Source organism: Falco punctatus (genome assembly GCF_963210335.1).
Source record: "Falco punctatus genome assembly, chromosome: 7".
Classification (NCBI taxonomy): domain Eukaryota; kingdom Metazoa; phylum Chordata; class Aves; order Falconiformes; family Falconidae; genus Falco; species Falco punctatus.
In genome coordinates, this window is record NC_137587.1 from 44,819,355 (window position 1) to 44,832,128 (window position 12,774).

At 41.8% G+C, this 12,774-nt stretch overlaps 2 protein-coding genes across 8 annotated transcripts in view; both read right to left on the reverse strand.

Annotated features, from left to right (window-relative positions):
* LOC308066684 (inverted formin-2-like) overlaps positions 1 to 4,926 on the reverse strand; it is a 30,548-nt gene extending 25,622 nt beyond the window's left edge. The window contains exon 1 of the mRNA XM_080394265.1: positions 3,295 to 4,926. Coding sequence (XP_080250391.1) covers positions 3,295 to 3,378 — 84 coding nt within the window. The 5' untranslated portion in view covers positions 3,379 to 4,926. The remainder of the gene's footprint in view (positions 1 to 3,294) is intronic.
* Positions 4,927 to 5,879: 953 nt separating this feature from the next.
* Positions 5,880 to 12,774, reverse strand: part of LOC308066683 (inverted formin-2-like) — a 45,658-nt gene continuing 38,763 nt past the window's right edge. For 5 of the 7 annotated variants that reach the window (XM_080394260.1, XM_080394263.1, XM_080394264.1 and 2 more), the window contains 2 exons: positions 11,556 to 11,615; positions 5,880 to 8,148 (listed from right to left, as the gene is read on the reverse strand). In XM_080394260.1, coding sequence (XP_080250386.1) covers positions 11,557 to 11,615 — 59 coding nt within the window. In that variant the 3' untranslated portion in view covers positions 5,880 to 8,148; position 11,556. The remainder of the gene's footprint in view (positions 8,149 to 11,555; positions 11,616 to 12,774) is intronic. The other 2 variants (XM_080394258.1, XM_080394259.1) reach the window with 2 other exon arrangements.

Genomic DNA, 12,774 nt, shown 5'->3' on the forward strand with positions numbered 1-12,774 from the left:
TGTTTATGTTTAGTGCAGGATCAGAGACTTATTTAATATAGACACCCTGTTATGTTCCCAAAGGAATAGATTAATACTTATGAATGACCATTTTCCTCTTGACACAGCAATTTTAAGTAACGACTTACATGGGCAAAACTCTTTAAGGGAGCTGCTTTAAAACCTACAATGATGCATCTCTAGTTCATAGCACACCTCTAAAGCATCTCCTATAATTTAAAAGAGTTTCTCTTTGAAATCTAGCAGTTCCTACTCATAATAGTGTCCAGCTCTTACAACAGCCTCAGTAAAATTGTGAACCAGTGGATCCAAGGCAAAAGAAAACAATAAAACTTTTGATTTGTGTTTTTAATTTTAGTTTTGTAAGAATTACTTAGATTAAAATTACTAAATGTTAAATCAACCAGAAAATAACACTTGATTTACATTAAAAATGGAAACAGTTAAAATAACTAAGCCAAAGGCCTACAATAGAAAATTAGTATTAACTGTATTTGTTGTTTGCTTGAATTAATTTATTGGTTTCCATAAATGTTTTTTTGCACAAATAAGCACTAACTCTTTCCCAAAGGTAAAGCAAGCTTACATTTAATTTATGTAAACAACTTAATATATCCCTTTAGGACTTCACAATCTTTGTGCTAAACTTGTACAGGCGTCTGTAATTACCCTAGCAGGACAACTGAGGGATTCAGCACTATGAAAAAGCCTAATGAAAAATAAGCCATTTTCTACTAAAAATATTAGGAGTAAAATGAGCTGATTAAAAAAAAAATCTTATTAGAAATAATCATGTTAAAATTCTGCTGCTTATTTAATTAAGCTATAGGAGGTATCAGTAAAAGACTACTAATTAGAAAGCCCTTTTTTTTTTAATCAGTGCTCATCTAAATTGCTACAGGGTTTGTGTAAAGCAAAGTCTTGTTTTTAAAAATCCTAATAAATAAGTAATATCACACAAGAAACAGCTAACATACTTTGAATGGTAAATAGCCTTATGATAATGTAACTCCAAAGACGACACTTTTGAGACTGTGTAGAGAAATCCATGCTCTTAGGAAGATTAAAGCTTTGGTGTAACTTCAAATGAGTTGTAACTTACATTGCTGATACTTCAAATGAGCTTGTGGTTATATTAAAAAAAAAATAAAATGTTTCAGTGTGAAGTTTCTCGTTAGAAAGTGCAAAAATCCACGTCTGGTAAATATATACATATATACAGACACATCTCAATGCAACCAGACAAGGAGTAACATGCTGCAGAAAGCTCCAACAGCTTGGTAATTGGCTGGCACCGTTTAGGCAGGGCAGGGAGCAGAGACTGACTCAATACCCCAGCCCAGTTCTGATGATCCAGTTGAAATTAATTAATTTGCGATAAACTGGGAAGCTGTTTTCAGTGCTGTGTTACTCTACCTTTTGTTTTATTGCGAAAGCTGCTGATGTTTGAGGACTGCCACAATACAGGCTTTCATTTCCATCTGCTTACTGACACATCAAAAAAGGCACACTTCTCACTAGCCTAGAAATAACTTGTATTCTGATGGTATAGGGTTTAAATTTTTAAGTTAGATCCAAAAAAATCATACCTCTGTGTCTTGGGTTGTGTAAGCACTCTCATTTTTTAATTTCTAGTGATACCAATGGGCTGATATGGGGCTATGTTTGTCAAACTTTCTTTTCCTTGTAGTTGATAGTTGATTTATTGGTGATTATCATGCTGGAAACAGGGATTTCAGTGAATGCTTCAAAAAACTTGCTATTTCCCCTCGTGTGCTATTCCTAAAGGGTTTTTTGGAGGCGGGAGATTATTGTTTAAAAACTGTGCCCCATACACTTTCAAGGTAACCATCAAAAGTGTAAGTACAAGAGTCAGTATCTGCAATGCAAGATATTTTTGAGTGTAAGAAGATGTATTGCCTACCAAATGGCTGGGAGCAAGATACAGGCTGTATAACCCAACCAGGGAGAAGGTTAGTCACTCAGTTATGGAGATAAATTGTCCCTAACAAGTACAAAGCTATTGTTTGTTACCATCCAAAGGGCTACACTTGCGACGGTGTGGATTCAGGGACCTGCTTGCATTAAGAGCATCCCATCGTGATAGTCTTCACTGTTGACTTTACAACAGGTATAATTTATTCTTGAAGTTTATGATTCTTACAAGGATAAAAATCAGAGGTAGAAGAAACTAGAGATCTTAATCTTTTCTTGCACAAGGAATCTTGTTGCTGTAAGGGTCACCCTCTTCCTTTCAGAAACATTCCTTGTGGCTTCCAAGGGTTTTCTGCAATCTGGATTCAGAGAGGTCTTAGGGGAACAGTAGTTCTTTGAAAGCTACCCTCTTCTTTTTTTTTTTTTAACTCTAATATTGTCACAAATGTTATGATGTCAGAAAAGAGAGGAATGTTTTGGTTGTTGTTTGTTTTTGGTGTGGGTATTTTTATTTCTTATTACTAACAGTATTTCCTTTGTGGTATTTTTCATCAACAGTTTTCAAAAGGAATTTACAGATGTGGAAAATGAGGCACAGAGAAATGACTTGCTACAGGAAGCCAGTGACAGAAAATCAGCGATCCTGATAGCCCAAGTTCCCAGTATTTCATTTCAGTGCTCTGGCATGCAAACCCCTTTTTTAGTCTTTGCAATCTAGCAAGTTACCTGCCTCTCCCTTGTTAAGATCCAGCTACTGCTGTGCCTCCATTTTCTCCTTTCAAAATGCTGGTTACAGCCAGAAACAAAGTAAAAGTGCTCACTTTTCACCTTGTAACTACCTCTGCTGCTGCCTGGAGGGTGGTTTGTGAAGTCTGTGTGCTCAATGTCTATGGGCTCAGTCCTAGTGATAGTTAATGAAAAAGCCCTTTAAGGGAACTGGCTGTACTTTTTGGCAGCTGGTGGGATCTACAGCCTTGGGATCTGCTGCAGCTGAAGGCTGGATCAGCAGTAGCAGCTGTGGGTGGCAGGCATTGGGGGAGACTGCTGCTAAGACCCATTGGCTGATTTTTGTGCCCTGGGACAGAGCAGTGAGGCATTTTAGTCAAGGAGCCATGCAAAGGTGTATGTAGAGTACAGGGATGGGCTGTGACAAGTAGGAGGCTGGGAGAAGGTGGATTGTAGCATTAACTTTGTAGAAGGCTTTGTAGAGAGTAGGAATGAACTCTTCAAAACGGAAAGGATTTTTAGCTACTTTAATTGGGGCTTGTATAGCTGAAGGGATTAGAGATGGGATAGAATAGCGTTAATCCTTGGACACTTGCTAGTTTTGCAATAGGTCATGGTTTTTGAAGAGATTACCTTGTTGGCTGTCATTGATCTACAGGCAGTTCTGCTGTGGTCGGCACCCAGACCCCTGCAGGCTGCCGTGTGTGTCACAGACATGCCCTGTGGGAGGTCAGGGTCTCTCCTCAGTTCTCTAGACCTCTAGAAGTGAAGCAGAACAGTTGAAAGTACCTGTAGAGAGAAAAACGCTTGGGTTCTCCCTGGGGTTTCTCCAGGAGATATCCAGGAGATATTTTAGAAAAACAAATCATTTGTCCTGTGATTCAGGATGGGTTTGTAGACTGCTACTATGGTGAATGTAGTCACTACTCCTGGGGCATATTCTGAGTTTATGATACCAGTTCACCAAAGAGGACTAATGTACAGACCTGAAAGAGTTTCTGATCTCCTCCTCCTATCTTTTCTGAACTACTCCGCTTCTTTTGTGTCTGGTTCTTGCTTAACAGAGAAGCATAGAAATGTTGATTGGGAGAGACCCTAGAAACGGTCTTGTCCAAGCTCCCGTTCAGAGGACTGTCACCATCACTGTAGGTCAGATCAGCTGGTTTCGTCTAGTTGAGCTGTGAAAACCTTAAAGAATAGAGGTTACAAGCCATGGCAGTGTACAGAAAAGGCCTGTTGGCCTCAAAGGATCACTTCTGTAAATTGTGTGTTATTGGGGGTTTCGTTTAGATTACAAAATCGAGTCTTCTGTTTCATCCGATTCAAAGGATCACAGCAGTAGACATCTTAGATCTGTTACCCTTTTTGTGTATGCAAACCCTATCTCTCTGTAGTAGCTGTGACTATTCTGATGGATTTGGTATTTAATTGTCACTCATTAATGACTAAACTCGTTGCAGATTATGTTGTATGAAGCTGTATAAGTACTAAACAAAGACATCAGGTTCTGTATGCCCAGAGCAGGGCAAACCGACTGTAACCATAGTGTAGGTGTCATCAGCAAAGACTGCTGATCATAGAAGAAACCTACTTTGGCAGGCTGGGAGGGAATCTAAACTGACTTGATAGGAGCTGACTGTCGCAGAGTGATTCTTCTGGTTTGGAGTAATGTGAGCTGAGTCTGCTTAAAGTCTCCATTAGGGGAGGGCAGAGCTCCTGCTAATTCCTGCCGACACCTGGCTCTGTATGAATTGTCACACACCATTCTTGCAAGAGTTGTTCATGCTGCAGCAAAGACAGCATTAAAGAATCTGTAATAATGAATTCAGTACTAGCATGGATGAAGGAGTTATACTTACAGTGCTGAATATGCTGATTAACCTGCAGTGATCGAATTCTCCACTGGTATTTAAGGTCTGGTACCTGCTCTATACTAAGGAGTTGGAAAGCTTTTTCTGTACTAGGGACCTCATTTCCATTGCAAATCCTGCAAACAATGTGGTTATTCTGCAAGATTGTCACTGTGTAGTAATTGCAAACACCCCAAGCTGTCTGTCACTATCACTGCCCCATTTTTAACCCTCTGTAGTCATGCTTCTAGACATGGAAAAGCTGTTTCTCATATGCTGCCCACAGCTTGATTGTGACCAAACAAAATGTGTGTTAGGATGGAATTGGTTCATGTCTGTATTTGCTTTGAGTTGAAAGGTGAACATAACCCCATGACTAACATGTTTGCCCATACTTCATGGCTGTGACTTCTATCACATAGAAGGAGCAAGCTAAGATTGGTAGTGCTGACTTTTAGTATTGGTGTTTGTATGTTGTACTCAATTGACCATGGTGTGGAGAAAACCAGAAATACAAAGCTGTAGATCCAGGCTTTATGTTTAGATAGAATGAAAACTGGATAATTTTGCTGAAATAGACTCATGAATTTTTCTTTTATTTCCATTATCCTCTCTCTTTCTAACCAGAACAGAAGGTATTTCTCAGCCCCCTCTGCTCTACTGAATGTAGAAGATGACCAAATGGTACACTCAAACCAAAAGATACCGGCATAACTTTGGACACAGATTTCAGTCATACTCTAAGTACAGTGCAACACTCTGGTGGTACTCATGTACTAGATGCAGCTCCATTTATACATCTCTGTTTCTTTGAGAGAAGAGAATGGGTAATTATTACTAAGCATATACAACAATCGTATGCTTAAATGCTTTATAAACTATGCAGAAAATATAGGACTTTGATGGACAAATCCTGGTGAATCGTAGGTCTTCCCCATCCCCACAAGAGGAAGAAAACTTTCCAAGTACTTATTTTATTCTAAACTTTGAAATATTTTCAGTATTGGAATTTAAAAAAGAACCACAAAGCCCAAAAACCTAACCCTGAAACCCTATACTATTAAACGTATCTGAGTTCTGATGCGAAATACTTGGAAAAGACTTCTGCCAATTTCTTCCATATCATTTTATCATGTAGCTAATGCTTAATTAAGGAATATGCAGTTATTTTGCAGCTAGAAACTTGTGGCATTCACAGCCTGGTTGAATATACTGGACTCCATGTGCAGCTGCTGCAATACCCCACAAGAATTTTTTTCTGAGATCCAAACTCATTGTCGGCTCAAATGACCACAGACCTGTTGAAATAGCTGCAAGTTACATTGTTTTTACCAGCAATTAATTTGGTCTTGCAACCACTGAAAAATCTTCAGGATCATGAACTTTATTTCAAGGTCACAAATGGAGCAAATCTGCACATCCCAGTTGAACATCTTTCTTTGACCCACTCTGATTTTGTTCCCCTGTACTTAAGTAATCACTTTAATGGAAGCAGAGCTACTTATTGAGCAGCTTATTTCAGCCTGCTTATTGAGATGTGATTGAATAGATTATTTAATATAGTTTTCACAGATGAATATGGAACAAAGAACCAGCAGTGGCTCAAAATCACCCGTTTCTCCATAACTCTTCAGGGCAGTGGCAAGATAATGCCAAACACCCTCTTTTAGAAGGCCAAGGTAAGAACACAGAGCAATAGAAGTTCTGGCTGTGTGGAAAGAGCTGCTCTTTAGGTGGAAATGAGGGTAGCTGAAAGACCCAGGTGGAGAGAAGTGGACACCTGCTGCAGCATCTGAAAACAGCAACCTGCTGGGCATCAGCAGGTAAGGTTCCCCAGGTAACACTTGGAGAGCCTGTTTGTTCCTGACTCCTGAATCTCCAAATGATGTTGTTCCTATTGATGAAACAGCGGGGTGGGGAGGAGGAGGCTGGCTGCTCGCTGTGAGCCTGAGCTGCAGGCTCTTGCTGGAAATACGGAGGTTGCAAAGCTGCTTGGAAAATGTGTTTGATGCTGAGCTTTCTGTAGCCTAGGGTCTAACCCGAGAACAGAGAAGCTAGATTAAAGAGCAAAAGGAGGATGCTTGGGCAACGTGCTCTGAGACTGGAAAAGAGGGGGAAAAGAGGGGAAACCTGTGAATGTGATACAGTTCTGCAAGTCAAACCTGGGGTGGGTTATGTGGTTCTGCAGGAAACAGGGGGGCTCTGCCTGCTCCTGCCAGCCGGGAATGGGTTTGCAGCTGCAACAGGTCTGTGCCGCCCTGTGGGGTCTCCTGAACTGAAGCTGCCCATGCTTCTGCTCTCAACTTATCTTTCCTTTTGTTAATCAATTTTCAATATGCTCATAGCAATGCTTTGGTCAAAATAAACCAGTGATTTAATTCTTGGTTTAACTTCTAAATCCAGCAAAGTTTTCAGTATTACAAGGACATTGACAAGTCCTATTAAGCAAAGCAAAATAAGCTTTAGCCTGAACATTAGTCTAGCCACAGTGAGTTACCATATGAAGGCATAGTTCTTAAATGCACCCAGCTCTTCCACCTGATTCATGTTTCAGCACAGTATCACACCAAAGATTCAACAAATATAGATCATTTTAAATGGACAGCTATGTACAAAACTATGATACAATAGTATTATAAAACTTGAGAAATAAAGTTCTGAATTTTGAAAACACAATACTGCACATTCTCAGTTCTAAAGCAAAACTAACATGAACCCATGCGTTCTGCAGCTTGAACACAAAGACTTTTGAGTGCAAGCAGCTGACAATGGAATTCAAACCCAGAGATTTACTAAAGGATGAGCTGAAAATGTATCTGATAGAGTACTCTGGAAAACCTGTTTCTGTTGCTCTAATAAGAGGAACTGGGTTCCCAGTTCTCCAAAAGCTGATGGACGCATCTGTGCATGTGAGAAGACTACTGCAAGACTACTGGCGTGCTTCAACTTAATTGCACATAAGCATCATACAGGAACCAGACACTGTTTATATGGCCATATGCTTACTAAAATATATACCTTTTTTTTTTTTTTAACCTTTTTTTCCCATGTAACTGATCTCCCTTGCTTTGAATGGTTGAGAGTAAAAATACATTTGTCTGATCTGGGCCTTGGACCTGGTCCAATATTAATCGTGAGTGGGCAGTGAGAAGAGGGAGTTAGTGTGCTTCCACCTGTGATGGTACAGACTGCTTAATCTATACCTTTAATTTACTTGATGCACTGCTATTTTTAAAATTTCTCTGAGGGCTAAACACTGCCGTCCTTTCTTGGGCCACACTCAGCTGTCATTTCAAGAGGAGTTTGGCCTAAGAGCAAATTGAAAGACTTGGCTTCCAGGCCAGCAGATGAGAGGTCTGACTCTTTCACACTGGCCATGCACAGAACTGGTCCCTGTTCCCGCGAGCGCCCAGCGTAAGGCACAGGCTGAGGGATCTGAAGTCTCTGCGGAGGCTCTTTGGGTCTTGGGGAGAGGAGTGAAAGGCTGTGCGAGGTGAAGCAGTGTGTCCTGGTGGGGCAGAGGTGACCACCGTGGTGTTTTGGTGATGCAGAACCTGGCTTCTGAGAAGCTGGCAGTGCTCCGGGGACATGAGCAGTTCACTGGGCCTCTGTTATTTCTTCTGCCTTGCCGTGACACCTGCAGGAGGAGGAGGAAATACAAACTATTTGCAACTAGAAAGTGAAAATGATGTGGTTTTGCATGTGTGTGTATGTAATGGTTGGGTTGCTACTAGGGAAACCAGTTTCATGTTCCTCAGATAACCTAAAACCAGGTGGAGCTAAATCTTTATGTACTTAATAAAAACCTCATGTTTCCAGGACATGTTTCCTGATGTTCAAGAGTTTGGGCAACTTTGCTTTCAAATGGAGTGCTAGTTCAGTCCAACATTAGTCTGATATTTTCCAAGCAGAATATTGGAATATGCTTCTAGATGATAAGTTGCTGAACTTACTAGATCTAGCGAATTTAGCAGGACTGTCCGAAGGATGGGCCTGCACACTGTTGTTTTTAAGAGCCTATCTCACACCATAACCAAAGCTAATACCTTTTCTAATGACAAACATGAAGGAAAAGGCCTGAGAGGAAGATGAGCATTAGCCTGATCGCATTCCTGGGGTCTGTTAGAAAACAGACTGAGGCTGCAGAAGGGGAGGTGAAGCATCTGTTCCTCTAGAATTAAAGGAAAACAATTACAAAAAAAAAAAAAAAAAAAAGGAAAACCTTGACTCTTAAATGCTGCTGTCTTTGCAGGGGGACACTGAGGTCACATCTGCTGGCAGCCAGCACTGTGTCCCCCCTCCTGCCCCTTCCCTTCCTCCTCACCAGGCTGCAGTCTTTGACACTGGCCTATGCTCCTGGTTTGGTTTGTTCTTTTATTTTCTAGGTAATAAATCAAGCAGATTTGTGAGCAAGGAAATTGCCAAAGCTTGGTTGCTTATGGATTTGTGCTTTCAAGACTTTTGTTTCCCCTAACCTTTCCAAGTGACATAAAGATGGGAGGAGAGGAAAAAGGGAGCTGCACAGATAGGAACATTTCTCTGTAGAAATTCTCTAGTGTCTAAGGCAAGGGAACTCAGAGCACCCCCGAGTTCAGGCATTTGTACAGTCCCTCCTCTGTTTGACTGTCAGCTTTTGTTAAATGGGCCTTCTTCAAGCTCTTTTGAGATTTGGTTGGAAATGAGTTCAGATGTTACCAGGGTGCACACAAACACAGTGTGGCCACCAGTGCCTTGATTCCACAGGAAAACCAGCTAAACCATTTCTTTTGAGAATATGGAGGTAATGTGGAATACCACTCTTTGGGTGTGGAAGCTGACATCCAGAGAACATTAACACATTAACATTAATACAGAAATTGCGGCGTAACAAGAAATAGTCAAGGTGAAGCAAGAGGTCAGTTGCTGTTTACAACTGATCTTGTCTGTTATTGTTCTGAAATACTATTTCATAGAGTCACAGGCTGTTCCTACCCTTACTCTTCTGCTGTTATAGAAGCTCTAAAAACTGATAAGGGGATCAAGTCTTGAGCTGTGCAGCTGGAGCTGCACAAGAAGGTCACTGCAGCTTCATTGAGAACCCGCAACTTTCACATCCAGCAAATCCACCAGAGAGAGAAATATCCTGTACCAAAAGAGAACTGGTGCTTTGACCTGAACAGACCATGTGTGCTTGGGACAAAAAATAAAATAAAAAAAGATCAGGTGGAATATCCTAGAAAGAAATATTGATGGGGAGCACTCTAGGCTGGCTGAGTCTGTCACATCAAGAGGGATGGACCTGAGCTGCGTTTGGGTGAGGAAGCACTGTGGCTGGAGACTAAAAGAAGCAAATGGGTTTTGTTTCTGCTAACCTTTCCAAGTGACATAGAGATGGCAGAGGAGGAAAAAGGGAATTTCAGGTTTTAAGGTGCAACTCATCTCTGCCTTCCTGCCACTGAAGCACAGGTGGGAGCTGCCAGTGCGATGGACCTGTGCCAGGCACTGCATTTCAGGGATGTGCTGAAACTCCTGCCTGACTCTGTCACTTCATAAAGGTACTGTTTGTCCATGCATTCCTATGTCTTCTAAGGAGAATGCAAAGCTGTCTGTGTTTCTTTTCAAATATGACTTCTTTTAAGTCTGCAGGCCTGAGTCCTTGTGTTTAAAAAATACATAATCTCAGTTATGCTTAACTCATGGTTTCAGCTTCCCTCCCTGTGCAGCATGACCCCTGATCCTGACATACTTCTTACCTATGCTTCACTGCTACTAGTTTCTGCTCTTGCAGTAAATCTTCCTCAGGATTTTTAAACAAACAGAATTACTTCCCTTTTCGACTTGATGTAATCCTGTGACACAACATGGAAAGGGCCAAGAGGAAGGTGGGAGTAGTCAGGACTGTAACTACTCAATACCTCATTTTCTCTTGCTAGCAATGATGCTCCAGGTACAGGAGCAAAACCAATCCTGTGTGGAAATCCTACAGAGATTCCTCTGTTTTACCACGCCAGGGGCTGGGGCTGCCAGGCGGTGCAGGAGCAGGGGTCCCGGCTGGGGTCCCAGCCCCAGGCACTGGGGATGCTGGAGAGTAACTACATTCCTTTCAGAAAACGAGACAGAGATTTGACGTTATTGATTTGGTTCATAAGAGATGCTCATCAGCATGGAAAGGAGAAGGCGTAACTATGCAATTTCAGTACAGTGGATGTTTCAATTGTTTTTCTTGCTTTTCTTTCCACTTGCTGTAAAAACAGGCAAAGTTTCGCCAAGGAAGGTCTTATCCTGAAACTCCTTGTCTGGAGTTTTCTTTTGAGGGGCATCATTTTGAGGGGTATGTTGTCAGCATCAGTGAAGGATGCAGGAAAATTGGTACACACTTTGACTAGAAATTTGGTTTACCGATATTACTTTTTTTGGTGACAGAAGTCAAATGACATACCCCCACCACCCCATAAAGCTGCATGAGTGCACAGAAGAAGTATGCATGGTCTGTTTGCTCCAATGGACTAGTCTGTGTGCACCCTGGAATTGAATTTGGCTTTGAGATGGAGCTGGTATTTTGCCCCAACTAATACTTCTCCCTGGGTCCTGTTTATTATTCCCTTTTCTAGATACCTGCATTTAAACAGTGGTATAGGAAGTGGCTACCCACAAGCAAACCAAACATTGTTCTTTGCAGGAGGTAGGTACTGAAATTGCATTTTTGCATTTTCTTGATAAAATAATGGGATCAAAGCAAGGACTTTGTTTATCATGGGAAGCTGGATTCACTTGGTTAGAGTAATGATTTTTAATTATCTGCAGGGAAAGGCAGTTTGGCTGCAGCTGACAAAGAGGACAGACGTGGGGTGTGACCCTGTGTTGAGGGGATATCAGCACTGACTCCACTCAACGCAAGATCAACACACTGGAGGGTAAAAATCAGAGTAACAAATTTATTTTACATGTATTTGTGATTAGACACAAAGACAAAAAGCTTAGCTAATACACTGAATACTGATTAGGTCTGTAAAGTCCCAATGCTGTAGTTAGTTCACACAAAAACACCTTTGCAAGTTTACATACCTCATTGTACCACACAACCTTTTTTTGTTTTATTATCTCCAGTATCAGTCTCAATCTCTGCTTTTAAACAAAAGAGAGACACTAAATATATCTGATCATGGCAAGGCAAATGTAACAACAGGAGATTTTCTATGATGAAAATATTGTCTAGTAGCAGAGAGGTTCCTAACACGCTATCCCTGGATGCCCAGGGAGCCCCACGGCTTTTGCAAAGCTCAGTTCCTTAAGCCAGAAATACTGATTTCAGATGTTGGGGAAACATCACCAGGGCTGGGAGCCTGGCGTGCTCCCATTGCTGCAGCTCCTCCTGCTGCCTTCTGGGAAGCAAGTTTAGGAACCACTGCTCTGGGAAACCACTTCTGGTTTGTGGCTTGTTTTTCACTAGGGAAAAGTGGCGTGTTTAGAAACATAAATAACTGCAGCCCCGGGGCGAGCTGGCATTATAAGGGTGAGTCCCTCTGTGCTAGATGCTCATTCCATGATGTGTTTCTCAGCAGCAGGTATTCAAACCCTCCTTTCCTTTCCTTGGAAGGGAAAACATTAAACATTAATAAATAGATATTTCCACCACTTTTCTGCCTATTTGTTTGACCCCAGGATCTTGCAGAAAACAGGCTTCGGACAGTATACTGTACCTTTCTAAAGGCTGACAGACCCATGTGTCTTCCCTATAAAGCACTTCTAATGTGGGATTAAAGTACCCACCCAAGGGCAGCTTCAGCTCGGTAGAGTCTGAGGGACTTGGACGAACTTCCCAGGTTTGGGACCAGCTGTGGGTATTTGCTGTGAGGCGGAGGCCTGGGTGGCTCCATGCCTCCTGCGCTGAGCTCTCTCCCAGCAGTGGCAGGGCAGCCCAGCACCAGGGATGGACTCAGCTGGCCAAACACTGTCCTTCACAGAAGCATCAGCAAGATGCTGGGTTTGAGTTGTTGACTTTTTCTCCCTCACCCTGCAGTGATGGCTTGAGGGCCTGATGTTCAGGAGCCACCTAAAGTTCCCCTGGGGCAGGTTGTCAGGTCACTGCTAACAAACTACTTTTGCAACCTCACAGCAGCACTGATGTTGCTGCCTTTGTGTTTATAAATAGATGAGAGGGGGTGATCACTGATTAAGTACCCAGTATTAACTGCTCTGAATCACTGCTCTGGAGTCTAATGGGGCTTTTCTTTGCACATAACTGTGCCTTGTAGCTGTCTTCAGCACACTTGACAGATGTGCT